We start from the raw sequence: 27,310 nt of genomic DNA on the forward strand, positions 1-27,310 counted from the left end.
AGAAAATATCACACTTGTGAAATATATAAGACTCCATTAAAAGCTTAGTTACTGTAATTAGATATAGTCATTTTGGTATTAAGTGACCAGCAGAAATGACGGAGGGAGTTTTTAGTGTTTTTTTAAGAAGGATAACTAAAAATGAAATTACAGAATTACCTGGCATAGTCCTTGGATAAGGTCACCACGAAGGGAGAACTACATAGACTGACAGAAAGAGAAAGAGGAAGTCAAAGGACCAGACGGGCCGTAAAAGGCAATTAATTCTCTTGAAAGCCGCAGAGTCTCCAGTGATAGAACGTAAAATGTGGTTGTCGTCTGTCATTTTACCCCCTCATAATAACCATGAATCATTTTATTCTGAACTCATTTAATAGGTCATCAGACCCTTTTCTGGTTGTGTGTGCTTGGTTATATAAAATATTAATGTAGAATTCTCCTCCAGCATGTCATCCTTATGATCTCAGGCAGAAGTGCAATGCTCACAGAGCCTTATAAGGTTTATTATGGCCACTAAAGGAACACCTCTAATTACTGAGTTCCTGAGTTGAATACCTCACAGAAAGGAAAGAAATAGAGTATGTTTTCTCCAGAGATGTCTATCAGACGTCTGATATCCAGTAGATGTCAGTATTTCTCTTCGGAGATCAGATTCTCTTCGGAGATTTTCTGTTTTTCAACAACAGTTCTGTTTTTTCTGATTTAATCTCCCAGTTCTGACATTTGGATGGCTTTACGTCCTATTAATAAATGTACAAATTTATCAGCATAAAAATATAAAATAGCACTATGAATATTATCTTTGTACGATAGAGCTATTCTTTGTTATCAAAATATTTTCACATGGTGATAAAAAAATATGATTATTTGCTTTAATTGTAAGGGAATACTATTCAGTAATGCATAAAAATAAATACTAGTCAAGAAATTCATAATTTAATTCATTTAATTTAAAGCACATTTGAACCCAGAAATAGGTCATGAGCAAAAAATGGATATGCTGTTTTTCAGACTAAAATATTATTCACCATGACTGAGCCAAACTGACTTCATTACGCAGAAAGTAAGAACAGTTGTGAAATATAATCATTATATAAAATATATAGTACTCTTTTGAAACCGTAGTAATTACCCTATATTTATTTCGACAGAGGGAGTTTTCAGTGTTTTCTCAAGATAGAACACAAATAAAAATGAACTTACATAATTACGTAGTCTAGTTCTTGGATAAGGTCACCACGAAGGGAGAACTGCAGTAAACAGGGAGAGAAACTGACAGGAAAGAAAGAGGAAGTCTTCGAACCGCACAAGCCTTGCAAGGCAATCTCACATCTCTCTGAAGCCAAAGCATGGTTTTCATCTGACGCTTTACCCCTTCATAATGCCCATGTCTCATTCAATAGCTCACCTTTTTTAGGTTTTGTGCACTTGGTTATATAAAATAGCGTACTGATGTTAAATTCTCCTCCAACCTGTCATCCTTATCATCTCAGGCATAAATGCAATGCTAACAAAGCCTTAAATGGTTTATCGTGGCCACTAAAGGCCACTAGGCATGAGCTGAATGCATCACATAAAGGAGAGAAATATGATATATTTTCCAGTGCCTTCTATAAGACTCCTGATATCCAGTAGGTGGCAGTACTTATCCCCGAATATTGGTCAAAACCCTCTAAAATCCATTGGTTTGCTTCTTAATGTGTTTGTTTTTTTGCGTGTAGATTTAGTTTTATGTTTATGTTTTGACTGAAGCGTTTATCCTTTTTGGTAGTAATGATTATGCATTAGGTATGTCTTGTTAACAACATTTGGCCACTGAAAGCGTTTTTGCATTTGTGGAGGCTCATCTTCCGTTTGGTAAAATGAACCTATAGTTTCAGTTTCAGCCACAAGCCTGGACCCCTGCACTGAAATGAATGTAGCACAACAAGTCATTTAACACACAGTCTGTGCAATGCATTATCCTTTTAACAAAATATAGCAAAAGTCTAGAAATTGACTTTTGCTTTTTAGATGCATATAACTGCTGACATCCAAAAGAATTTGAACCATATACAGAAAGTAACATTAGATACTACAGCAGTAAAATGATTACTGAGGGAGGCTTTTTTTTTATATTTTTACTTGTTTCAGTCACTCCCACCAAGAGTAACACTCTTCTTTCTTGCATTTAATTTATTATAGTCTTGTCCTTGTTAGTGAAAATACATCACTATGTTATCAGTTGTATTTTTAATTAGTGCACATATTTGCTTCTTGTATCAAAGGATGACTGGTGTATTTTAAGTAGTCTATGAGTTATGAAGAAACATGTTACAATTGCCCCTGATCTCTCACATAGAAATTTTGCAGATGCAGAATCATTTTAGACATATTATAAATCACATGTAAGCAAAGCAAATTAGATTTTGTTTTAAGTTGTTAATTTGATGGAACACAATCAAAATGAACTTGTATTGGGTTTCAGTGCTGGTGGTATGATATGAAAGTTGTGTTACATGCTGCATAAGCAAGGTTTTGACTTTGTGGAATCATGTATCAACTTTTACTGCTAACATTTACAACTTTCAATGCATCATTTTAAGCTAGATGAGACAACGCATCCCTTTTTAACTGCACTATTATTAGTAGTAATAATAACATCAGAATAGTGAGCTATTCTGACTTTTTCTGATATAATTCTGACTTTCTCAAAATTGGCATTGGTAACTAGGACATTTTTTTTTTAAACACAATTTTTTTTCTCAGAATACCTCACAACTCTGATTCAAATGCATGAGCCTGAAATTTTAAATAACAGTATGAATATTATTTGTACATGATATAGTTATTCTCTGTGAGATAATTGCATCACGTCTATTGATAAATTAAATGCATAAAACGTTTGTAAAGCAGTGTAGCAATTTATGGCAACAAAGAAAATAAAGAACAAAAATACAACATCAGGCAACCAAATCTAGCCCATGACAAATTATTAGGTACATATTGTCATGAGAACATAATTCAAGACCAAGTCAAGAATTCAAAAAAATTATTACAGATGGTCACACTAGCAGATTAACAGCAGAGCGGTTCATATATTGACACCTGTATTACTGAAAACAATGTCATTTAATAACATCTTAATAATAATAATATGGCGCTACATATTAGCGCAGCCGCATCTGCCTTTAACTGGCCGCTCCATGTCGAGACCTTCATACCTTTGTATGGATCAGCTGTAGAAAAAGATCACATTAACAAACGTCACGTTCAAGAGCATTGCAACATACAACAGTTAAGAATTCAAACCTTTTTCAGTTCAGACCTGTGACGGTGACATTCACAAGATGGCCTTTCGCTTGAGTCCCACTGTTGAGACATTTGGCATCACACTGGTAGAGGCCACTGTCCTGAAGCTTCAGGGATCTGATGGTCAGGGAAATTTTCCTCAGCCTCAACTCATTTGTTTTTGTTTCATTTACTGTGATTAGAAATGCGTTTGGATCCATGATGGGCAAAAGCTCAGTGCTGTTTGTATACCACCATTTGGCCTCGATGTCGCAGTCCTCTCTTTCATACTCCACTGTGCACATGAGAGACATCGAAAGACCTTCGGCCTTGGTTACCGGTTCACGCGGGTATTTCACAACCACTGCACATGGAAAATATTTTGTATTAACCCAAAAGAGCAAATCTATATTAAAAGTGACCAAAATGGCAAACAAGTATGTTAACCTGAATGCTGCCTCGTATGCTCTCAGTGGCACGTTGAACTTTGAAATTTTAAAAATTAATTGAAAATTGAGCGAGACTTACCCATCGCTAGAGATTTTAGCTCACTGCAGAGAACAAATACGAGAAAGGCGGTTGTCGGGTGAAAGAGCTGCATGTTTTTGTGCGCAGTCAGTCAGAGGAAACGGCTAACTTGAAGTTGGCTACCTAACATGTGTCTGAAGCGCTATTACATGAAGATGACTTCCTTTGATCTTTGCAGATGCAACACCAGTGCATCATCTGAGACAGACGAGACACAGATCACATGCCTGCTGAAAACGATGTAACAAAGTGCTGTTTCAAAGCTTTAAGCTGGTCAGTTGAAGGAACAAAGTCTTAAATGCAGAACAAGAAATTACAGTAGCTTTAACAGAAATCGTGCCTCAGATAGATTCATTTTCAGCTGGACCAGGCAGATCGTCCTTCTCTGTTTACATAACCTACGTACATTTTCTGTTCTGTTCCATTTTTACAAGTAATCCAATCATTGAAACCAACGGTTCATATATATATGTTTTTTTTTTTTATTTCAATGGAGTGTTATATTATTGGTTAATCACACTCTGTAACACACACAGAAATATTTTCAACAATACAAATATGTTCACAGTACAGCCACCGTGCTAGTTGCAGTCAACTGCAAACAATAGTAGAAATACTAAAAATATCTCTGCAGCGTTTAGAGTTTCATGCAGGAAACCACAAAAGAGCTTCTGTGTACATTAATTGAATAACTTTCACTTTGTTGTACATTGCTGAAAACTAGATTTACCTTGTATTGGGTAATAATGCTTTTCACTTCCACAAATCACTGTCATCGCTCAACACAGGACTGTTAACACTATGAAGCGTGACATCAAGGATTGTTGAAAAATGTCAAGACTAGCACAGAGCCGGTATTTAGGAATGTATAAATAACTGTCGCAGATTCAACTCCACAAGCAGACAATTAAAAACTATTCAGTGCATTCAAATAAAGTGCAAATACATGAGCCTAAGAAAATCTAAAGTTACAGAATAAATATCATCTGTATGGTACAATAATCATGCAGCTGCACTAATGTAATGGAATGCTGCACAATAATCATAAATAAATAATTTTTTAAATACTAGACATGAAATTCACGATTCCTTTATGGAATACACATTTTTGTACTTAAAAGTTGACAAAGATTGTGAGCAAAATATCCATGCTATGAGGTACAGGAGCAGCAGAGTTAACATTCCTCGATTGGGGCATTAAGGGGTTCCTCATAAGCAGATTTTATCCCAAAAATACCTCCTTGGGAGAAAAAAAGATAAGCAAAATGAAATTACGTTTAAATTAGTTTGCTGTTGAGATCTGTTCATAAAAGATGACGACTGTATTAGCCGATTTCATTTAGTCTTAAAGATTGATTTTGCGGCTTACTCTTTAGTGCAGTGTGAAGACAGATGGCAAAAATGACAACCACAACAGTCATGACAATGAGGACTGAAACTGTAATGATGTAACTTCTTGGTGTAAGGTTCACTGTAAAACAAAAGAAAATGCATATTGAAAAATGTACCGATCTAAATTAACTGATTTCATTCAGATATAACATGTGGCATATATACGTAGCATGATTGAATCAACCCGACTGCATTAGGCAGAAAGTTACTGTACAATAGTTATTCTATTCCAACCAATATCCATGTTGAACCTCTTACCATAATCTTTATCAGACACATAGATTTGGTCGCTCTTCTCTGTGTCGTCACTCCGAGCCACACATTCCACGTACTTCCCATGAAACTGTGACAGTGGTAGAGTGAGGTTGCTCGTAACTGTGGTTGAACTGTCTTTGTTGAGCGTTGTGAAATTAGTTTCCCGAAAATCGTTCAACTCTCTCCCTGCAGATTTCCAGAGGATAGTTGGGGCTGGTTTACCAGTCGCTGAACACGAGACTACAACATCTGGAGCAGAACTGGGCGCAGGATTCACCGACGCTGTTATTTCTGATACGCCTGCAAAAATACAAGCAACGTAATGACTTCATTATGTACAACTTTTTTATATCACGCACAAAAGCAATGGATCATTGGCTGCATGCACTCTTTCATTTTTCTAGAACTGGAAACTGAGTGAACGTACCAGTTTCATTTTGCTCACATTGTTTTGTTCATGAATAGAGATGCCATTATCAGACAGATCTATGAATATATTATGATACAACCATCCTTTTTCAGTTTGGCCATATCTGCATTCTCTTGCATGAGGTTGATTGTATTTTGACCAAATAAATTGTACTTTACTGGCAAATTAAGGGAGACTGGAGTTAGCTGTCACTTTTTCAACTTGCATCAAAATATAGTGTTCCCAATAGTACAAAATACTGTTAAACTATACAGGTTTACGTTGTCACAATAATAGGAGCCTACCATTAAATAGCCTATTATCTATCAGAACAACTACGAAACGCAATATAAGTCACATATATTTTTAATCAGTTTCAAAAGTATATAAATATCAAACAAGGAAATTGTATAGAATTGCAATATATTTAAGTGACATCTCCTTGCCCTGAAAACAGTTTTGATTAAAGATGTTAGCTGAAAGGGAAAAGCTTCGTGACTTTGATACAGCAAGTATTTCACCTACCTTTAACAGTGAGACACAGCGTCTGTCGTTGAGGTTGGATTGGATACACCTTAAAGGAACAAATGTAGCAAGCCTCGTCTTCAAACGTTGCGTGTTTGATCTTGATGGACGTTGAATTAACTGACGCCGCCGTGAAAGTGACTTTCCCGACATACTGTTCGTGCACGTGATCCTTGTAGAGATCGCTGTATGTAGCCAGAGTTTGTACCGGCTCCGTGCCGCTCACCCGCTGCCAGGTGATCTGTTTGACGCCGGACGCGTCTGACCGCGTACAAGAGAACGAGGCATCCTGACCGAACTCCACAGATGTGTTCCCTTGTGCTACAATATCCGAAAGATAAGCTGCGAAATGAAAAGATATTGGGTTACAAACGCTATACAGTTTTGTCTCGAAAAGAAATGCAAAAACAGTGAGCGAAAAATTACTAAATAATGTCTAACCTCTGTTTATGAGGCTTAAAATTAAAATCAGTAGATACACCATGGCGAATGCGTTGTGTGGTTTGTTTGTTATCAGACACGGGCTTTTATACGGGCTTTTATGATGCAGCAATACTGGTACCGAAAGTTAAAAAACCCCGCAGCCTGTATTACCGTCACTTTCAATTCAGAGGACATTTTCCGGGTTTTCCGGGTTGCGCGTTATATCCATCCACGTGCTGGTACAAATCTTGCTGTATGTTTGCTTGTTATTTTTTTTTCTTCTAGAAGTAAAACAAACTAAACATTCAACTCAACTATATTACTAAAGACAGTTCTGAAATATGTGTACAATATAGACATGTGTATAAGAGCTTAAATTGTAAATTGAAATTAATAATTTGACAACTTTAGCATCTGAAACCACTACTTTCCTGTTAAATGATGAATACTATGGCATGTAAAATGACTAAACACTTTTGGGAATGAATCATCATATTAAACAGGAACCACAGTTTTTCCCATAAACTGGAATAAATACTGAAATGGTTGTTATTTTTGCTGTCTCATTTAATAGTTTTGGTGAATATTGTGTGTATTCAAGAGGTGATTTCAGATTTCACACTACTGCTACAATATAATTTTGAGGAGACTGATATTCTTCATAATATTGTGTTTATAAATAATGATATAAACATATGTCATAAATACTAATGATCTCTCAACTGTAATTATTTAACTGTTAATAAATATTTAATCGTTAAGGGGAAAAAAAAGAAAATGTAAAAATGATTTTTGCTAAATTGATTTTAAAACTATATGTTGCTGTATTATAAAGATCTACTAAGGTTAGTGAATTTGAACAAAACAACTCCTTTTGTGGGCTGCCTATATATTTATTGAGTTGATTTGTATTTATATGTACTTTAATGTATATGCACTGAATTTGTTTATAAAATTTTGCATCAAATAGACTGATGCCGTGTGAAACATGCAAGTAATGAGGGAAGTGCTGAGTGTTTCTGTACTTCCAGTAAACTAAACAAATGAGTTCTCTTCCTGTCGGTCACTCTGAGTCATGCGGCACTCGCCGAACTTTTCTTGCGTGCCCCGGAACAGGTCTCCAGGCATGCTGTGGTCTTCACGGATGTCTCCATCCACGAGTGGTGAACCTTCAAGCCCCAGGAGGAGGCAGACCCAGCCCTGTCCTGTCCGAGCACTAAGATGCTACGTTGACAAAGCTTAAGACCAGCTCTTTGTCTGTCACGGAGGCCGGCAGAAAGAGGAATGCCGTCTCCAACCACTCAATAAGGAGTGTGTCATCGTCCTGGACGTTGGCTTGTGGCGCCTCGCTGGCAGATATCTGTAGAGCTGCAGGCTGGGCGACCCCTAAAATGTTCGCTAGATTCTATAGCCTTTGTGTTGAACCGGTATTCTCCTTTGTTCTCACCTCAGACGAGTAGAAGCACTATGAGGCAGGTTTCAGGTTGGCTTGTTAACTGCTCCAGAGTGTCCACACAGTAGACGCTGTCAAGCTCCTCCATCTCCTTGGCAGCCATATGTAGCGGAGCATCTGGCGCCAGGCCCTCACTCAATGAATCCCTGAGAACCGGTAGAGGGCTGGGAGCCATGTAAAGTACTCCAGAGGACTTTGTGTGTGTATTTTCACAGTATAGCCTCAAAGTCTTGTGTTTCCCCAGCAGACCTTCTGCCACCTTAAGAGAGTTCAATCACCTCCAATTTTCCATATGCACCACCTACAGGAAGGCTGGACTTCCGCACGTCCCTGTTTACTAGAAGGTGGGACATCCTACAGTGTTCCAGTCTGACGATAGTAGCTGGCTTCTTGTGGTAGAGCCCCAGCCTACGCTGATAGACCCGTTAAGCCATAGTTACTCATATTTTAGCTGAAAGTGAAGTTTTAAATGTACACGTCTTAATGATTGACTTGTTTCTTACTAACATGCAGTTATTTTTATTTCACAAGATGTTAATTGCTGGACTGGAGTCACATGGATGCTTGTGATGTTTTGAATGGCTGTTTGGACTCTTATTCCGATGGCACCCATTTACTGATCCATTGGTGAGCAATCCAAATTTCTTCTGATAAAGAAACAAACCCATCTACCTCTCGGATAGCCCGAGAGTGAGTACATTTTCAGCAAAGTTTTATTTCTTGGTGAAATATTGCTCGTGCCAAGTTTGAATGTGAATAAGGCAGGACCTTTAGTAAATGACAACTTAAACTGTATTTGTTACACAAAGATAGTTATGAATTAAGATATAACCTTATTTTATTTTTTGGTAATTTTTTCCCCCCTTTTTACATTTCAGGGGGATAGTGGCTACTTTAGGTTCTTTCCTTGCAGCATTTAAATCAATGCCTGTGTGACTCACTGGAATGAGTGTCACTGTATATGACCTAACATACTGCATGTGTCACCGTCACGTGAGCAGTTTTCTGTATGAATTAGAAGGTCTGTCCCTTATTTGTATAGTGTACTTTTAGTGCTTGAGTGCACTCAAAACATAAAATATTGTGAACATGCAAAGTATACAAAGGAATTTGAAAAGGAATGCGTTCCATAGTGATAAAAGCATTATTCTACACTCTCAGAAATAAAGGTACAAAAGCTGTCACTGGGGTGGGATCTTTTCAAAAGGTACACTTTTGTACCTCTGAGGTTAAAATATGTACACTTTAAGTACCTTTTGAGATACCAAAATGAATCCTTTATGTAAAAACATGTACCTTTTGAAAAAGTACCATCCCACAGCTGCTTTATCTTTATTTCTGAGAGTGTAATGCTTTTTGTGCTGGGTTAGTTATCAGTGATTTACGATTCAGTTATGTACTTCTGCATCCAACAAGAATATTTTATTAGTGGACTTTAAACATTATGGACAGGTGAAATGCAGCTTTCCTGAACTGCATGTCAGTTTTAGTGCTATAATGTTTTGTGGCTTACTAGTTTTTTTATGTCTGGCACAGTGAGTTTCAATAATGGATATGGACACAGATAGACTATACACAGTATAGAAAATATATATTCCACATATATATAAAATTGTTGAAAAACACACAAAATGCACTACAAAAGGTTTCGTATACACACATCCGCACAAAACAACAAATGCAACCAATAACAAATCTATTCCATTCCAAGTACAATATCTGAACACAATAAATCTAAAATGATAATAAGCAATTTAATCAAAGACAGCCAGCTGTAACAGAGTTATCTAAAATCCTAAACAAATCTCATATCAATAAATAATGCAGAATTTCGGATTAAAAGAAACTTAAAGTGCAGATGCAGGATATAAAAACTGCGGAGGACACATATCATCTATATTATTATCTAAAATTAGCTTATTCACCAATGTAAACATGAAGCGAGTTTACAAAAGAAGCATCAGAAAAATGTATAAATTCTAAATAAAGTAACAGCTGCACAGTAGTTCAAACCATGCAAGCAGATTTTTGATCTTTATCTGAAAAAAAAAGAAAAAATACATATAAATATCCAAAATAATGCTGTTCTTTAAATGACAATACATACGGTACTGATAGCTAGAGGGTAATATTTTTCTGCTTACCCTTGGAGTGACAATAGATGACGAAGATGAGAATACTGATGACAATCAAGACCAGAATTGGAATGATATAATTTCTTAAAGTGACTTCATTGTCTGTAAAACAAACAGTTTGAGTTTGTGTGTAAATATTGATTTTTTTATTTTATTTTAAAATATGCACACATAATTTTATCCTAATTTCAATATTAAAATGAACAAATATGCCACAGTTTGATTATTTGATTGTTAGTCTATGTAGTTTTAAATCCACTATGTATGTCACCACCACTCAAAAGTCAAGTTACCTTTATAATCTTTATCAGACACATAGATTTGATCGCTCTTCTCTGTGTCGTCACTCCGAGCCACACATTCCACGTACTTCCCATGAAACTGTGACAGTGGTAGAGTGAGGTTGCTCGTAACTGTGGTTGAACTGTCTTTGTTGAGCGTTGTGAAATTACTTTCCCGAAAATCGTTCAACTCTCTCCCTGCGGATTTCCAGAGGATAGTTGGGGCTGGTTTACCAGTCGCTGAACACGAGACTACAACATCTGGAGCAGAACTGGGCGCAGGATTCACCGACGCTGTTATTTCTGATACGCCTGCAAAAATACAAGCAACGTAATGATTTCAATTTTTTTATATCACGCACAAAAGCAATGGGTCATTGGCTGCATGCACTCTTTCATTTTTCTAGAACTGGAAACTGAGTGAAAGTTCCAGTTTCATTTCCTAAAATCAGTGAGAAATAATAGCTGATTAAAAAGGGTGTAGAAGCACGTAACCCTGACCATAAGCATAAAATTTATATTTCCTGAAAAATGATACCTAAATTCTGATTGGTTGAATGGAATGCCTTGTGCTTGGTGAAACCGTGCTATTATCTTGGATGGGATTGCTTGATTTTGTACACTTACTGTACACTTAGGGAAATTAGGGAAGACTGGAGCTAGTTGAAACTTTTTACTTAATATTTTGACTAAATATAGCAATTAAATATTTTCACTGTCATTGTCTTATAGTTCATTTACCTCACGCCAACCTTGCGTTCCCAATAGTGTGAAATATTGACAAACTATATGGGGTCGGTTGTCACATTGGGAGCCTGTCATTAAATAGCCTATTACAAGCCATTAATTGCTTTTCAGACATTTTAAAATCGCAAAAACATCAATGAAACACTTAATAATTCATAAATCAATTTTTAAACAGTTCTGAAATACAACCAGTTGTGGCAAAAGGAAAAACAGATGCCCTAGTCCTGAAAACACAGTTTAATGTTTTAGTTAAAATATGCCCTTGTTAGATGATCGTTGCGTTTTGGACTCAAAACCTAAGCTAACTTTCTGACTTTCATGTTTGCAGGTATTTCACCTACCTTTAACAGTGAGACACAGCGTCTGTCGTTGAGGTTGGATTGGATACACCTTAAAGGAACAAATGTAGCAAGCCTCGTCTTCAAACGTTGCGTGTTTGATCTTGATGGACGTTGAATTAACTGACGCCGCCGTGAAAGTGACTTTCCCGACATACTGTTCGTGCACGTGATCCTTGTAGAGATCGCTGTATGTAGCCAGAGTTTGTACCGGCTCCGTGCCGCTCACCCGCTGCCAGGTGATCTGTTTGACGCCGGACGCGTCTGACCGCGTACAAGAGAACGAGGCATCCTGACCGAACTCCACAGATGTGTTCCCTTGTGCTACAATATCTGAAAGATAAGCTGCGGAAAAAACGTGTTGTTATAAACCTCCTGCCATACCCATCCAGCTTAGAAACATCCAACCAGAGCAGTGCCAGACTTAGCCATACTGAATAAGTAAGGAGTCAATTACCGACCTCCTCTGAGGAAACTTAAAACGATCAGAAGGCGAAGCATGATTGTCTGGCTTCTTTCAGTGAGTAGACTGAGATACATATAACTTAACCGGGGGGACTTCCAAGTTCCAAGTACCAGCATATCATATCACATGTTTTTTTTTTTTGTTTTTTTGGTGATCATATTTGTTATTGCAAACAAAACTTTGATTCAAATGACAGTCAGGTCCAAATTATTCATTCAATTTTCTGTGAAAATAAAAAAAGTGCAAGACATGCATCCAGAACTATACTATTTTGGATAATAAGATTCTAATAATCGCATAATAACATTTTTGCGTAAACTGTTTTACATGTTTGTAATGTATTTATTGCCGTTTTATTGTAACCAGGCAACGCTGCCGGCTAATGCACATTATATTCATGTTTTTGCACTATTTAGACGCTAGACGATCAAATACTATACACCTGGTGATGCTATCTATTCAATTACCTTGTAAAACCAAAAAAATTCAAAGCAGGGTTATCCCGGACTTTCCACAGAAAAAAAACACTTGCATGTGACTCGTTGCTAAAACACTTCCGCTTTTATTCATAGCAGATGATGGCATCTTACTAAATCAGATCATCTATATGTAGCCACTGAGTCATCTGTTAAAGATGTAAATGAGACTGCGGTGCTTCGGTTTCACTTTAAAGTCAAATCCGATAAAAGGCGGCGTCCGTGACACAAGCAGGAAGACCGACGCCGTGCTGTTGTCGTGTTTTCCAAGGAAGAAGGGCAGGAGACGCACGCATTCATCGTGCGTTTCTCAAAAACATACGCCACGAGATAAGTTACGTCCTGTGAACTCCGCGATTTCATTCTTCTTTTTTTTCCCCAGCACATGACAGAAAGGCAAATCAGACTCTCGACGTGTGCCTGTCAAAATAAAAGCCGCTATGCTTGCGATTAAATCTGCATTCTCTGAAAAAACAAATTTGCGTATACCTTAAATGTTATGCTCTAACGTTCGGCGCATATAATGCATATTAATTTAAACGTAATAAAACTAATCGTAATTAATTAAAAGTACAGTATTCTGATAGTAGGTACAGTAGCCTGCCAGCGTTCCCAGGGAATACCTGGGAATGTTTAAACGTTAAACACGTGTAACACAGTATTTCCCTCTTGAGAAAAAACCCGCATAACCGTGCTGGTTAGGTATATTTTGAAGCTGGGATGCTGGTTTGAGCTGGTCGAAGGTGGTCCTTTGCTATTCTTAAGAAGGTCGGACCAGTTAAGGATCATCTTAAGCCAACAAAGGTCCAGCTTCACTCTGTTTAAAGCAGCATACGCTGGTTTTCTCAACAGTGTTGTGTGTCATAAATCTCAATCTGTGATATAAAGTAAAAACAGTGCTGTTGTACCTGCAGCAACACTAATAGTAAAACAAAATCTTTACAATTTAGATTTATTTTGCATAGTTTTTGCATTAACACTAAAAATATTTTGTCCAATTTCGAAGGGCAATTGTTACAATTCTTCAGTTTTTTCCAAACCAGTTTTATAAATGTATGTATTTGTATACGTGTAGCCTTTGTATGTTTGTATGTATGTATATTTAAGTGAAACATTTCAGTTTCTAGGCAGATTTAATTTCACACATCTAAGTGGTATAGTCATGTATGATATGTATATATTAAGTTTTAACCCTTCAGTTCTAATTGGTTAAACTGATGGTGTCACTGAATGTAACTTTGTTTGCCAAAGTGTTTTGTGTATTATTATAATTACATAAAATATCATTGAAAAATTGTGTTGTTGTTATAGTTTGTGTAAATTATGTAAATTATATGGGTTTATATATATAAATATACATCTGCCTGAGGTAGATGAACATTCCAGTATTCATTTCATCTCAGTATTTTTGTGATATATATATATATATATATATATATATATATATATATATATATATATATACACACACACACACACACACACACACACACATATACATACATATATAAAATACATATATAAAAATCTCAGCATTCTCAGCTTCCTCATTCGTCATTTTTTATTCACTTTAAGGTTTAAAGTTGAGATGTTACGATCAAGAGTCAGGGATGATTACCAATCAACTGTGGTTTCCCCAAACAGAAACCATTACTTAAGTTACTGTTACTGCAGTGACATGTTTATTTACTGCTCTCAGAAGGGAACTTCTCTCAAGGAGTGAAAAAGAAAATAACTGAAAATGTATTACACCCCAACAACAACAAACCACATATCACATGCTACTCGTATGTGTGGATTGTTCATTTTTCAGCCACAGAAGGTTATTGATTTGTTTCGTAAGGCAATTTCCAAAATATCACCTTATCATTCTTTCACTTAGTCATAATCTGTGAGCACAGGACAGGGTCCATGCTATAATTGGGCTAGTTAAATAAAGTTACATTATGGTAACTGGTAAATATAGCATTAACGTGAACACACTGATTGCTAAAATGACTGTTTGCCAAGACAGTGTAGTGCCTGATATAACAAACGTTATGATTTGTGCCAGACTTGTTAGCTGTGTCGCTATCTAATTTTCAGGTCAAGTTGCTAAATTAAATTGCTGACATCATTGGATGATGTCAATATGCCTTCTATTTGAATCACTTTTTTTAAAAAAATAGCAAAGTCTGTTGCTATGTGTGTTTTGTAAGGAAAACAAGTAGCTAGGGTAGCCTGAAAAGTCTAGCAGCAAAAAATGCAAAGTTGGCAACGATGATTGGTCGATTATGTGCAATGCTTGCATGCTATTGGTAAAACTGCTTTTCAGTCATTATCTTTCAGTAACTATGAAAACAATAAGAAAAAGGTAGTTATTTAGTTTTTTTATTATTATTTTATTCAGTCGGCCAATATTGCAATCAAATAATATGATCAACTGTGGTAACAAAAATGCTAAATATAGCTCATTTGAGAGAGAGAGAGAGAGAGAGAGAGAGAGAGAGAGAGAGAGAGAGAGAGAGAGAGAGAGAGAGAGAGAGAGAGAAACCGTTTATTCAGTCTTCACTCGCTTTGTTTTCGACCGGGCCGATAGTGACCTCTGCTGGACGGAAGCCGTCAGGCGCCTGCTTTATGATGATTAGCCCCAGTGCATGCGCTTTAATATTACACCAGACTGTTACCTATTTATAAACCACATGACCACGTTTTCCTTGAAGAGATCCAGCGAGCCCATTTTAGAATAAATGCAGGCCGAGAGATTCCTCATTTATTTAAACACTTCATCATCCGCTTCTCACAATACATACAAGATCACGTTTTTTTTGTGTGTTCCCGTAAGCTCGCTGGCAACCGAGACGTGTTTTCGGTGATGATGACATTGTGATAGGTCGTCTCGGAGGGTGGAGAAAGAGAAGGTGCGCGCCGAACGACTTCCTACCGACCGCGTGTTTTTGTCACTGCGGTGAATGAACATGAGCAGCGGCAGGCTGTATTCACGACTGCAATCATGTCGTTTTTATTCCGGCGGTTTGAGAGCAACATATCACCGGACCCTGGACAAGATCGAGTTAAAGCTGCCGCCTAAATTAAGACCTCTCTACAATCATCCTGCTGGTAAAGACGTTACTCTGCTCCTGTCTGAAGAAATGCACTAGCACTCGGTCATTGTCAGATGTTGCAAATATGTCGTGCTATTTTGGAGCGTTTATATAATTAGGCCTACATAACGAGTTCTGTTTCCTAGATTATTATTTTTCTCAGCCATAACGTTCCCACCTAAATTAATTTGGACACGGTTAAACGCAGTAGACGCGAAATGCATTGTTTATTTTAAAGAATAAAAGCACAGACGATGCAAACTACTTGTGAACTTCACACGTTCACTGAAATGGGACCGAGCTTTTAGCTCTGAGAAAAGATGCAGCTGGTTTGACACATAAATTTGAATATTGTAAATATTTCAGGGTTTGAATGAGCTAGTCCTATATAAAGCCCCGCTAATGTAAATGTTGAAAGGTCTCCATCATCCTTTCCCATACCCGATGGAGACGCTGGTGCCTATGTGCTGTTGAAGCTACATTTTCATTTACTGTATAAACATGTTTGACATTGCTTGGTCAACTCTAACACCTCCTGCTCTGACTAAAAGATTGTTTCTTATCATATGCTGCTGCGGGACTTTTGAAGGTCAATCATACCTGCTCCCAAGCCTTTTCCACTAGTGCATTCTTAATGTTTGTGGAGCATTTCATTGTAAAAAAAAAAAAAAGTGTAGTGCCATAATTTCTCACAGAATCTTTTTTTTTTTTTTTCCCTCAGGGCCAAAGACGGTTTTCTTCTGGGCGCCTGTTTTTAAATGGGTGAGATCTGGTCTTGTATTTCTCACAGCTGAAGTGGTCAGATATAAAAGTAATCTCACTCTCTTTTGTTCTGACATGGCAACGGCTCCAAGCTAGATCGTAGAACGCCTTGACCTTGGATGTTTGTGTTTGACTTGATAATAGAGGATGCAGTGAAAATGACTAGTTACAGTAAGGAGTAGCTCACCATTTACTCACCCCCGTGCATTTAAAAAACACTTTTTTTCTGTGCAACATAAAAGTTGCAGAATGCTTTTTCTATACGAGGACTATACCCGGCATAGTTCATTGCGTAGGTGACCAAACCCGCCTTAGATGTTCAAAGCATTCAGTAACTAGCAACCTTAATTTCACTCACGGTCTTCAGAAGGTGCTGAAGTCCAATGCACCACTCTTATAATGTCGGAGCTTGATAGACCTTGGTCTCTGCATAATTTTAATATATGGAAGAGCGTGTTCTGTGGAAGACAGAAATTCATACAGGTTTAAAAAGGCACGATGGCGGTAATGATTTTTGGGTGAGCTGTTTCTTTAAGCAAAACCAACATAGCGTTGTGCAAATTGTCAGTACATATTTTGTCATTTGAAATGTTGTAACGCTGCTGTGAATGCAGTCTTATCATGGGTTTGCCTGCCGATCGAGGCCTTCGAGCAAGCTCACACTTGTTTGCTCTTTACGTTCTCTTGCAGGGTTTAGTCGTGGCTGGATTCTCTGATATGACCCGGCCCCCAGAAAAACTCAGCGTCTCTCAGTCCTGCGTCATTACAGCCACAGGTACCTGTTTTAATGTGCGAGACGCTTGACGGAGTTTGTCAAGATTTATCTACATCAGTAGCTGTTGTCAGTGTCCCGTAGATGAGAACATCTCATCCAAAGCCTCATCGTAACCTGAGATTAGTGTGGCTGAAAATAGAAGCTGAAATGAACCCGTGAAACTAAATATCTGAGCAGAGTATCCTATCTGACCGTCAAGAAAATATTCTCTCTATCTGTTTTTCAGACTCGAGCATTCCTGAGAGCGTAGTCTTTCCTATTAGCATAACCGTTTGAAAATTTCTCAGATTTAGCAATTCACCCATGATCTAGGCCTACGTTTTGATCTATATAAGTTCCAGCTTACTAAGACTAAGGCCTTGATCCATTTTCCTCACAAACGGTTAATTCTGCAAGGTTTTTATTTAACGAAAAACATTGGTTAATTGCAAATCTCTCTGATTTATTTCCAGGATTAATTTGGTCGAGGTACTGCTTGGTGATCATCCCTAAGAACTGGGCTCTGTTTGCCGTGAACTTTTTCCTGGGCATGTGTGGAAGCATACAGCTCATGAGAATATGGAGGTTAGTCATTACGAGTCCTGTTCTAAGGTCAACTCTGTTTACTACCATCAGTCAATACACAGAGGTGACGAGCTTAGTGGAGTAGGGTTAAGTTGAAATGACTTTGAGTTCAATAGTGTATAGTTCAACAAGATACTAACATAAAACATGATGACGCTGTTAAAGCGAACTATACAATCCTAAATGCATTAAAACAAAATTAAATCAAATTGTCTATCCATTTTGGAATCAGAAGTATTTAACTGGCATAAAATCTTTTAATGTTTTTATAAAGTAATTTTAATTATTATTTACCAGTGCTGACAGTTTACTTTTTTTTTTAAATTAAACTTCAAATAGCGTCTTGTTACATACTGTTTTCAGACTACAAAACCCCGTTTTATCACACTTGCCTTGGGCCTACAGCATATTTACTACCAACATTTACTTTTGTTGGCAGACATTGTGTATCAGAAGGGTGTGTTTCAGTTTATTGGTTGATTCCATGTTATGTATTATACACTTTACAGTTGCATTAAATATATATTTAAAAAATGAATTCAAATTCAAAATACTTTATTTTAGTTTTTTTGTTTGTTTTTAAATTTGTAAATGATGGTATATGAAATCATTTGGTATTTGAAATATATTCTGTTAATGTTCATTTAAAAAAAAAAAATGTGGCTATATATATTATGGCACCAAGCATGAATGGGAAATGCTAAGTAGCCACTTCTAGTGAGTTTAGTGGAAGTTGAATCGAATAATAGTTAAAAAGCAGCGTTTTGTTCTTCGTTGAATTTACTACGGCCTATTCCCAGCAATCTATTGTGTTCCTTCAGCACCTGCAGTGCTTTGGCTAAACAATTGTGCATTTAAAAGGTTTGACACGCCTTGCGTGTGTGTGTGTGTGTGTAGGTACAACCAACAACTCAAGCAGAAAGAAGAGGAAGTGCAGCAGTCTTGAAGTGCCACAAACTCTGACAAGCGGAGCGGTGAAGTTTTGCTCTGTTACTGTAAAAGCAATGAATCTGCATTTTGCACACATTCAGTCATGTTATATAGATCAAGCAAATATGCTCTGTCTGTGTAAAATAGAGATTTGTTTTTAAGAACTTCATAATCTTCAAACCGTTTTATGATGTAAAATTGTGATTATAATATTGATTGTAATTCACATGTTCTTGATTGTATGTTGTAGAGTGTGTGTGTCTTGTCTGATCCACAGTTTATATAGATTACTCAGTTTTAAGGGGGTCATACCATAAGAATAATAAAAAAAAAAAGTTAGTGCCTACGCTGTTATAGGTGTTGCCTAGATTGTATGTTTTATTTAGTGTGCCAAAACAGTCACTATTAAAACACTGTCTGAACAACTATTGAAAAAATAGTTTCTAATCTGTACAATGAACACTATAAATTTTGTTATTGTGCCTTTATATATAAAAAACACACACTGTTTGTCGTTGGTATATCTAATATAGATTTTTACTTTGACTAAGATCAAAGTGAATTGTTATATTATGAATATTAAGCACTCAATGTTTTTTTCGCAATGTTTTTCTGTTAAGTAGTTATTGTCTCTCAAAGCATTGAGGCATAATTAGTTTCCTGATATGTCCCCCTTAAAATCCAACATATTAACAGTCACTTGATAAAACTAACATTCTGTAGCACTGAATGCTAAATTGCCGTTGATTTATTTCGCATTAGATACTGAGATCAGATCAGACAAAGGTCGTACGTTGTCTCACTCGCAGGACCAGATAGACTTTGCCCTTTATATGGGCAGGCACACAATGATAGAATGTTAATATTAATGTCAATGTACACATTTATTAAATGAAAGTCAAAATAACGTGACTTGATTCATAGGACAAACTCATTTTGCGATCTCACGTTTTTTTATTCTGAGTCTGCATCATCCTACACTGGGCTTTAGTAAAAACTTTAGGGTCATCAAGCAGCACACAACCTCTCTGCTAAATCAGGAATCAAGGGTGTACGACAACCACATGCACTACTTTGTTCCCTTGTGCTAAATTGGACCCGTTAATCCCCTTTAAACCTGTTTTCAGTGTATCCTACACGCTGACTCTAAATTAAGCAGGCAAGGCATTGAATCATCCATCCGTCTCAAAACTTAGACGTCACGCTTCACCTCTGCAGCCCACACTCTTGTCAGATGTGAACGGCATAGAATAGGAATTCTGTGTTCTTGTGCTTGCTGCATGCATAGCAACAAATGAGTCATTTTATTAGATTTTATGGCTAGCAGTTTACAAGTAGCAGTTCATTTATTAACTCCATTAGTCAAAATGCTGGAGAAGCATATATTATTCTTAATTAAAGGAGCAGTTCACGCAAAACTGACAAATTGCTGAATATGTACTCTCATCTAAGATAGATTAGCTGAACAGTTTTGGCATTTAGCATTACATCACTTGAATGGTGAGTATATGGGTGGCGTCAAAATGAGTCCAAACGGCTCATAAAAGTATGACAGCCATTTACATACAAAATGTAGACTTAATAGCTTTTAGTGCTTAATAGCTTTAATAGAAGACTGATGGAATAAAAACACATACTGAAGTTATTTGACGGAGACTTGATGTATATATGGTGATGTTTTTCTGATGATTTACGATCTGAGTGTTGACATTAATTGTGATTGTACATTTTTGATTTATTTTTAGCTAAGATCTGGATACGGAGAATGAAGGACTCGCGCTATGAAAAAAGAGTGGGTTTGTGTATTTCGGACTTCGTACCCATTCACCTGACTTAAATGAATCCTCTGTACTGAAATAGTTGGCAGGTGTGAGTAGAAATAATAAAGTAAACATTAAGAGAGAACAAGTCTTGTGAAAGTTTCACTCTCACTTCCATGCTGTTAGAGTGAGTCACATTCACATTCAACTGTGAAGTTTTATCATTATTATTTTACTATATGTAGTTATGGACAAGATTTGAAGGGTACGCGCAGACACGTGACCACACACAAGTTTATTTAAATAGAACTGACTGTTTTATTATAGGACAGGAGCTATTAATTACTTATTTGATTTAAATATATAAAGTCTATTGTTAAGGTATGTAAAATAGCTTTTAACTTGCATGGGCTTTACATTTTACTATATGTACTGTAAAAATGGCATACTTTTGTAGTAGATAGTATAATGGTGTAAAAGTCATGTCATGTTTGGTGATATGGACATGTGGTTTTTAATCTTGTGTGTGTATGCAACACGCGTGCGTAAACATTGGCAGGTGTCCAAAAGTTAAAATCCTATTGTCATTGTAATGTCATCTTCATTTTTTTTCAATCTAATTTATTACCACGATTCTACTTGAAGAACTACACTACCCACTGGTCAATGAAACAGGAATTGCACGAGTGACCTTCCACTCCCACAATGCGTTCTCGATGATATAATGGAGTTCCTACACTTTCAGACAATATTTAGAATAATATTCATAATCAGTGACTTATAGTAATAGCTTTATACTGTAAGGTCGTTAATGATTTGGTTGGCCTAATTTAGCTTAACAAATTAGCTTAATACTAAGCCTAAACCTTAGCTTGATTAATTAAATAAATAAATTTGTAAAATAATTATTTTCTAACTTCTTGCTGAGCACATTTTGTGATCCCAGTTGAGAAAATGAATGGAAAGTATACAAGCGCCGGAAAACTGATCTGACCTGAAATCTCATAGATCGGTTTAGATCAGTTGCCCTGGTAACGTGACCAACCCATCATCTAGTGCTTTCAAGGTCAAGCCTTAAATTGCTGCAGTGGCAGTTCCAATTCATTTCAGTGACATTTGACACTCTCTCTGTTCCATTCTCTTCGGTCTCCCTCTGTCTTTTTTTCCACACTGATGCATTATAGATAGATATATAGATTTATGTAGAAATACATTTCTTTTACAGCATATTCGAAATATATGTTGGTGTATGTAAAATATTATGTCATCTTAATATGCTGAAGTCACTGGTTGACTGGTTCCAAAAATAGCATGGCAATCATGATAAAAGAGTGTGTGTGTGCCGCCACCATAAGGCAGACCTGCTTATCCCACCTGGTTTCCCTGTGCTTTTTTTTTCCATGTTGTAGCTCGGAGCCGTGCACGTGTTTGCACGTGTGAGTTTGGTGGGGGTGCGAGGGGGATGGTGCATGAGACAGGAAGAGCAATAGAGAGCGCTGTTCTCTAAGGACGAATGCAGACACAGCAATTAATGCTGTGTGAAGGACACTAGATAAATGCCACTCGATCTCACAACGCTCACAAGGCAGGAGACCACCTTAACCTGAGCTAATATATTCTGGCTCAAAATGTAGACATATCTGTAAAATAAGAACAAGTGTGAAAGAGAAGTAACTGAAACAAGGAGCCATATGCTTGATATGAATAAATTAGCTAACCCTTGTCCGTGTCACTGGGGACAAGAGCTTATGTGAAGTTCATTATTTTGGGATTATGTTATGACTCACGCAAATTTTAATTGATGATGTGCCTATGTGCTCTTTAAAGTGACGGATCACATCAAAGTTTGTAATTCACCTAACCCTACAGTATGCTGTTTTCATTTTTAAAATTAGAAATTTAACACAATGCTGTTTTTTTCTGTATAATGATAGCGAATGCAGACCAGTGAAATATTCTTTTTTCATTCAGCAGCACAAAATGAGTCACACAGTTTTGAAACGAACTTTTATTTTTAGGTGAACTGTCCCTTTAATATAGAAATAGCTGGAAGATATTGTCGTGCACGCGTTTATCTCAATGTCACTGTGAGGAACTAAAGTGTTCCTCTATTACAGGAGTCCTTTGTGGTCTCAAGTGCCCACACGGCTGTTCTGAAGAGGAAAAACTGGTCTATTTTGTCATGGTGATTTGAAAGCAGTTGTAAACATGAGTTTGTCCGCCCATTGTTTAAATAAGTTCCAGAATGCGTACTGTATCAAATGAAAAATTTAATTAAGCATTGTTGTGTGAAATGCCGAATATAAATTTGAACATTTTGGGGAAGTATGTGCTCACTATGGCCTTACATGACCCTGTTCATAATATACCACTGGAGGGCGCCACAAACATTTTCCCCTGCGGGTTGAGGTGAATGGAAAGGGTGAAATTTAAAAGGTGAGCATTTTGTGTACCACAGTTCCTCAAAAGGTATCACACAGTCATCAAAGTGATCTAAACAAATTAAAGATATATTCATTATTGCAGCACTTCACACTATTAAAATGTTGTCATTATAAAACTCTGTTTCAGTGATCCTCAAATCTGGACCTCGAGAGTTTAGCTCTAACCATAATCAAACCCACCTGAGCATGCTAACCAGTGTCTTCAGGATCATTAGAAAATCACAGGTAGGTGATGTTTATTAGGGTTGGAACTAAACTGCAGTGCATTGGACCTCCAGGGTAAGATTTGAGGAACCCCGCTCTATTTAATGAACACAGGTTATCACAGGCATCGAAGTATACGTTCTGTTTTTGAACTATTCATAGAACTAGTGAACAGGTTAGTTCTGTCAGGACCACTACTGTCAAAGATGATTGACAATTTGCATACAGTTTAGATTGGGTGTGTGTATGTTTTTTGGAGTTTTTTTCAGGCAAAAACTTGCCCATTCACGCATGCTAGCATGGATAAGAGCAGGGAAAGCAATGATAACACCCTTAGGGTAAACAGAACAGAACCAAATGCAGCAGATATGAGTAGGGTTCTTGATAACAACGTAATGTACCAACATAATTCAAGATAAAATGATCCTAGTGCTGCTGGATAATACTGAATGGATCTTGTGCTGTAATAGGCATTGTGACTCAACAGCTGATGTGAGTTTGACTGACGCGACCTGTCAGAAATAATGCTACGCTTGATTTCTCAACCCTTTTTGACCCTAAGTCCCGAATTCTTAACAATAATAGTAATAATAATCAAAGGCCTATCAATCAATCCTATAAAGCCAATCAATCCTACAAGACTTTTCCGGGGTTTTTTTTGACTGAATTTAGGATTAAGCACAATGATTTTTAAAATGTAATGTTTATTTGATAAAATATTTTCATTTGATAAAAGATGTTCACCTTGTTTTAATGTTTGTTTTATTATATTTTAAATAATCTACAGTCATCTTGAGTTTCCCTGGTTGAGAATAAGTTTGGTGGAGCCTTTTCCTTTTCGGATTTCAGATCTGAAGTAAACGTACAAGAAAAGTTTAAGAAAAGTTTCAATGGCATGTTCTTTATTTTACCTCTATTAAAGGAATAGTTCACGCAGAAATGAAATTTCTGTCATTGATTACTCATCCTTCTGTCGTTTCGTTTGTGGTCAGACTCTACTGATGTTTAACAACATAGCAGTTGCTCAACTGACAAAAGATTTTTAATAATTAAACAGCTTTGAAAGTTAAACGTGATCTATGACCTTTATAGAGCACACGCCATTGTAAAGGCTTTTACATCGAATTTTCAACTATGGAAAAATCACTACGATGTCTACTCTGATATATCTCCACTGAAAATACTGATATCAGTCAGATCTCTCATGTACACCTAATTACTCTGCTATCATTCATTTGCTGTAGCATTAGACCTTCAGTCGGGTGATGTATGCAGTGACCAGAAACCACCAGCAGATGACAAGGGTTTGAGCAGGAGAGCTGCAGGAAGCCATATGACAAGGTCACCTTATCATACAGTACACACGCCCTGCTTGTGAGGTCACTCAACTGGAAAATATATAAATTCTCTTGACTGTTTTCAACCCATACCTGCTCAAATAGAGGCCTGGAGGAGAACAAAACCAAAGTGTTGCAGTTGTCATTTGCTATGTATGATGAGACACACATTCATCATGCTACCGATAACCGAAAGATATTTATAGCACATAGATTTTTTCCGAATTGCAGATAAACAAAACTACAGTTTTGCTATGCTGCTGTATGCAAGTCAGAACTGTCAATAATGAACTGACCTTTTGGAAAATGTATATAATACCTGCTGTCACATTCTGTCTTGTTAGTATTTAAAACCTTATTTTCCCACAAACTTTCCAAGGAATTGCAGACAGATCTTCCCAGAAGAGAAGTGCTTCAGTCAATAATGAGGCTTAGCTGAAAATTGGCAGGACGCAACAGTAAATACGGCAACAACGCTACCTGGTAGGGGACTGTGTAGCAGTGTCCTTGACGGCAACGGATGTTCTATTATCTCTAAAATCATGCAGGAAATGTTGCTTAAACACATGCTAATACTGCTTGACTCAGCTTTACGGTATATACAAACCGCTTCTGTACACCACAAACCTCTCTATCTAAGAATCTGTCATGAAAACAGCTCTTGTAGGTGGACAGTATAAAGGTCATATATAAATGTCCGCTTTAAACCTAAACGCTTTTTTTCTCTAGCACAGGTTTTTTGACTTTCATTTTTAATAACCTAAACAGCACACAGCATTTCTAACGTATAGACCATTTTGATGGATGTAAACGATGACAATCTAATGCCACGGTCCTAACTCTCCAGTTTTACAGTTTAAACCACTTCTAAGAATCCAAGATGTTCCACATTTTGATGAAAAACAAGTTACGACTTTAGCCGTGACTGAATTGTCCCCTGTTACCATCTTGACAATAAGCAGGAATTGTTCATGGGTCAATAACATCACTGCAATGGAATGATCTATTGGTCATATCTATCATATCTATGGTATATATATATCAAATTACATCACTTGCTCACCAATGGATCCTCTGCAGTGAATGGGTGCCGTCAGGATTAGAGTCCAAACAGCTGATAAAGCCTTTAAAAATGCTAATTCACAAATAATTAGCTGTGAGTTCATCAGTTAATGTCTTATAAATGTCTTATATCAGAGGATAAATTGGTGACGCAATACTAAATCTCTCCAAATAAAACTGATCTACATCTTGGGTGGCCTGTCGGTGGGAAAATTCTGAAAAACTAGAAAAATAGAACTAATAAAAAACTCAGAAGAAGTTTAACAGTCAAAAGACACCTTAGTCTTCATGCATATCGTGCATTAGTGAAAATGCTATCTTGGTATTGATCCACTAAGTATAACTGATTTCTATATTAATCTTTTAGCAACGATCACTGCTGCATTTAGACACAACTTGAAACAATGAGGTGGAATCCTGTTATATTTAGCCTATGGTGATTGACTGGAGGGTAAAAGACGGCAAAAAGCATCTGTCTGAAGTGTTGTGATGAGTCTCTTGCAGCTCTCTGGGTGCTCCTGTAAATTCCAAGCCCGTCGCACATAGATACCGTTGAGCTAGTTGCCATGGCAACAGAGGCAGTGACTCAGCAAGTGTCTTCTGAGGTGACAGACGAGACTTATTATTTGATGGAGAGACAAACCTGTTTCAAGCTCTAAAAAAAGGTGTTTATTCATGCTGATGGTCCTTGAAGATGCTTCAAGGTGTTTGGAGGACTAAAACACCTTCAAGCACCTTCAGGACATGGCATTAGTGTGAAATAATGGAACAGGAGTGCGCTCATCACGCTTTCAAATTTGGCGCAAGCTCTAATGGCCCTCCTTGTTAAGGATAATACGCAAGAAAGGATGTGGTTGATGCCCCAGAGATATTATATAACAAAGATAATCTATGTAAGGGATCATTTACAGTCAAGTCGGTCATTATAGCAAAAGACTAAACCCAGACAGGATGATCGGTACATTGTCTGAGATTGTATTCCAATAATGACCAGCTGACTGTACATTATTCCACTTATTATATGCCAACTTCATACTAAATAGATGGACATGAACTATTGGACTTTAGAAACTGTAGAAATTATATTATGTGAGAGAAAAGAGAACATAGCATGAAATGACAGATATGAAACATTTATTTTATGTTGACCACATAATTCTGTACTTGACCAATCAAAATCACCGGCCATTCGATATGATGTTTAGCTATAAACAAATTTCGGGAGGAGCATACGCTGATAAATACCTCGGCTGGCTTCTCGTTTCCTAATCACGCAATTATCCAACCAGAGCAAGAGAAGCCTACTATAAATTCGCACAAGCCTCTTACCTCGATATCTCGTTCATAGCATTCAGCATGTCCGAACAAGACCAAGCACTCGCAAACGCGAACATTCCATTCTCCCGCCGCGCTAATAAAGCTGAGCATCTCTCGCTGTACTCTGCTTATCAACGGGTGCAGCTTCGCCAAATATTTCTCCTCCAGCCAAAAGAAAGGAAAAAACTAGAAGAAGCTGTTATTCTCCCAGCGGAAGACCCGAGAAGTCAGCCTCTGCACCCGTATTAAGCCTCTGCCCACCAAGAGGCGGCAGAAGGCCCTCCGCTAGCCTCAGCACAGCCCAGGACCCAAACACCAGCAGCTCTCCCTCCAGTTTCCAACAGGCAACCCATGCAGCAGGTACCACGGCTCCA

General features: G+C 37.2%; 5 protein-coding genes across 6 annotated transcripts in view; 1 reads left to right on the forward strand and 4 right to left on the reverse strand.

Annotated features, from left to right (window-relative positions):
- The window catches only part of trpc5a (transient receptor potential cation channel, subfamily C, member 5a), a 62,694-nt gene extending 59,915 nt beyond the window's left edge, over positions 1-2,779 (reverse strand). The window contains exon 1 of the mRNA XM_043238204.1: positions 1,204-2,779. The gene's annotated coding sequence lies outside the window, so the exon portion shown is untranslated. The remainder of the gene's footprint in view (positions 1-1,203) is intronic.
- Positions 2,780-2,887: 108 nt separating this feature from the next.
- On the reverse strand, positions 2,888-4,105 carry zgc:174945 (uncharacterized protein LOC793867 homolog). Its single transcript, XM_043238266.1, has 3 exons — positions 3,799-4,105; positions 3,308-3,634; positions 2,888-3,218 (listed from the first exon to the last, which is right to left on the reverse strand). Exons 1-3 carry the CDS (start codon positions 3,869-3,871, stop codon positions 3,112-3,114), a joined length of 507 nt encoding a protein of 168 aa, XP_043094201.1. The 5' UTR covers positions 3,872-4,105; the 3' UTR covers positions 2,888-3,111.
- Positions 4,106-4,256: 151 nt separating this feature from the next.
- On the reverse strand, positions 4,257-6,977 carry LOC122344706 (OX-2 membrane glycoprotein-like). The gene is made up of 5 exons (XM_043238256.1): positions 6,821-6,977; positions 6,380-6,721; positions 5,449-5,745; positions 5,168-5,269; positions 4,257-5,038 (listed from the first exon to the last, which is right to left on the reverse strand). Exons 1-5 carry the CDS (start codon positions 6,861-6,863, stop codon positions 4,974-4,976), a joined length of 849 nt encoding a protein of 282 aa, XP_043094191.1. The 5' UTR covers positions 6,864-6,977; the 3' UTR covers positions 4,257-4,973.
- Positions 6,978-9,829: 2,852 nt separating this feature from the next.
- LOC122344694 (OX-2 membrane glycoprotein-like) lies at positions 9,830-12,350 on the reverse strand. The gene is made up of 5 exons (XM_043238247.1): positions 12,218-12,350; positions 11,760-12,101; positions 10,684-10,983; positions 10,400-10,492; positions 9,830-10,294 (listed from the first exon to the last, which is right to left on the reverse strand). Exons 1-5 carry the CDS (start codon positions 12,336-12,338, stop codon positions 10,263-10,265), a joined length of 888 nt encoding a protein of 295 aa, XP_043094182.1. The 5' UTR covers positions 12,339-12,350; the 3' UTR covers positions 9,830-10,262.
- A 3,019-nt stretch (positions 12,351-15,369) lies between these two features.
- On the forward strand, positions 15,370-20,717 carry mpc2a (mitochondrial pyruvate carrier 2a). Of its 2 annotated transcripts, XM_043244249.1 has the most exons (6): positions 15,370-15,797; positions 16,503-16,543; positions 17,234-17,318; positions 17,771-17,882; positions 18,780-18,856; positions 20,558-20,717. In XM_043244249.1, exons 1-5 carry the CDS (start codon positions 15,650-15,652, stop codon positions 18,826-18,828), a joined length of 435 nt encoding a protein of 144 aa, XP_043100184.1. In that variant the 5' UTR covers positions 15,370-15,649; the 3' UTR covers positions 18,829-18,856; positions 20,558-20,717. The 2 variants fall into 2 exon arrangements, with proteins under 2 accessions (XP_043100184.1, XP_043100174.1); XM_043244239.1 differs by lacking the exon at positions 20,558-20,717 and having other exon boundaries at positions 15,372-15,797; positions 18,780-19,746.
- The last annotated feature ends 6,593 nt before the right edge of the window (positions 20,718-27,310 follow it).

This window comes from Puntigrus tetrazona, chromosome 1 (assembly GCF_018831695.1).
Source record: "Puntigrus tetrazona isolate hp1 chromosome 1, ASM1883169v1, whole genome shotgun sequence".
Taxonomy (NCBI): domain Eukaryota; kingdom Metazoa; phylum Chordata; class Actinopteri; order Cypriniformes; family Cyprinidae; genus Puntigrus; species Puntigrus tetrazona.

Bases quoted from the DNA above. Each gene is read 5' to 3' on its own strand.
- LOC122344694 (XM_043238247.1), bottom strand. From the start codon at position 12,338: ATGCTGGTACTTGGAACTTGGAAGTCCCCCCGGTTAAGTTATATGTAT. The intron at 12,102-12,217 runs GTCGGTAATTGA...TTTTTTCCGCAG, and splicing joins TTTAAGTTTCCTCAGAGGAG to CTTATCTTTCAGATATTGTA. The intron at 10,493-10,683 runs GTAACTTGACTT...TTTGTTTTACAG, and splicing joins GTCTGATAAAGATTATAAAG to ACAATGAAGTCACTTTAAGA.
- zgc:174945 (XM_043238266.1), bottom strand. From the start codon at position 3,871: ATGCAGCTCTTTCACCCGACAACCGCCTTTCTCGTATTTGTTCTCTGC. The intron at 3,635-3,798 runs GTAAGTCTCGCT...TTCCATGTGCAG, and splicing joins GCTAAAATCTCTAGCGATGG to TGGTTGTGAAATACCCGCGT. The intron at 3,219-3,307 runs GTCTGAACTGAA...CTTTTTCTACAG, and splicing joins TGTGAATGTCACCGTCACAG to CTGATCCATACAAAGGTATG.
- mpc2a (XM_043244249.1), top strand. From the start codon at position 15,650: ATGAACATGAGCAGCGGCAGGCTGTATTCACGACTGCAATCATGTCGT. The intron at 17,319-17,770 runs GTACCTGTTTTA...ATTTATTTCCAG, and splicing joins CTGCGTCATTACAGCCACAG to GATTAATTTGGTCGAGGTAC. The intron at 17,883-18,779 runs GTTAGTCATTAC...GTGTGTGTGTAG, and splicing joins CAGCTCATGAGAATATGGAG to GTACAACCAACAACTCAAGC.
- LOC122344706 (XM_043238256.1), bottom strand. From the start codon at position 6,863: ATGGTGTATCTACTGATTTTAATTTTAAGCCTCATAAACAGAG. The intron at 5,746-6,379 runs GTAGGTGAAATA...GTATTTTTGCAG, and splicing joins GCTGTGTCTCACTGTTAAAG to GCGTATCAGAAATAACAGCG. The intron at 5,270-5,448 runs GTAAGAGGTTCA...TTTGTTTTACAG, and splicing joins TGTGTCTGATAAAGATTATG to TGAACCTTACACCAAGAAGT.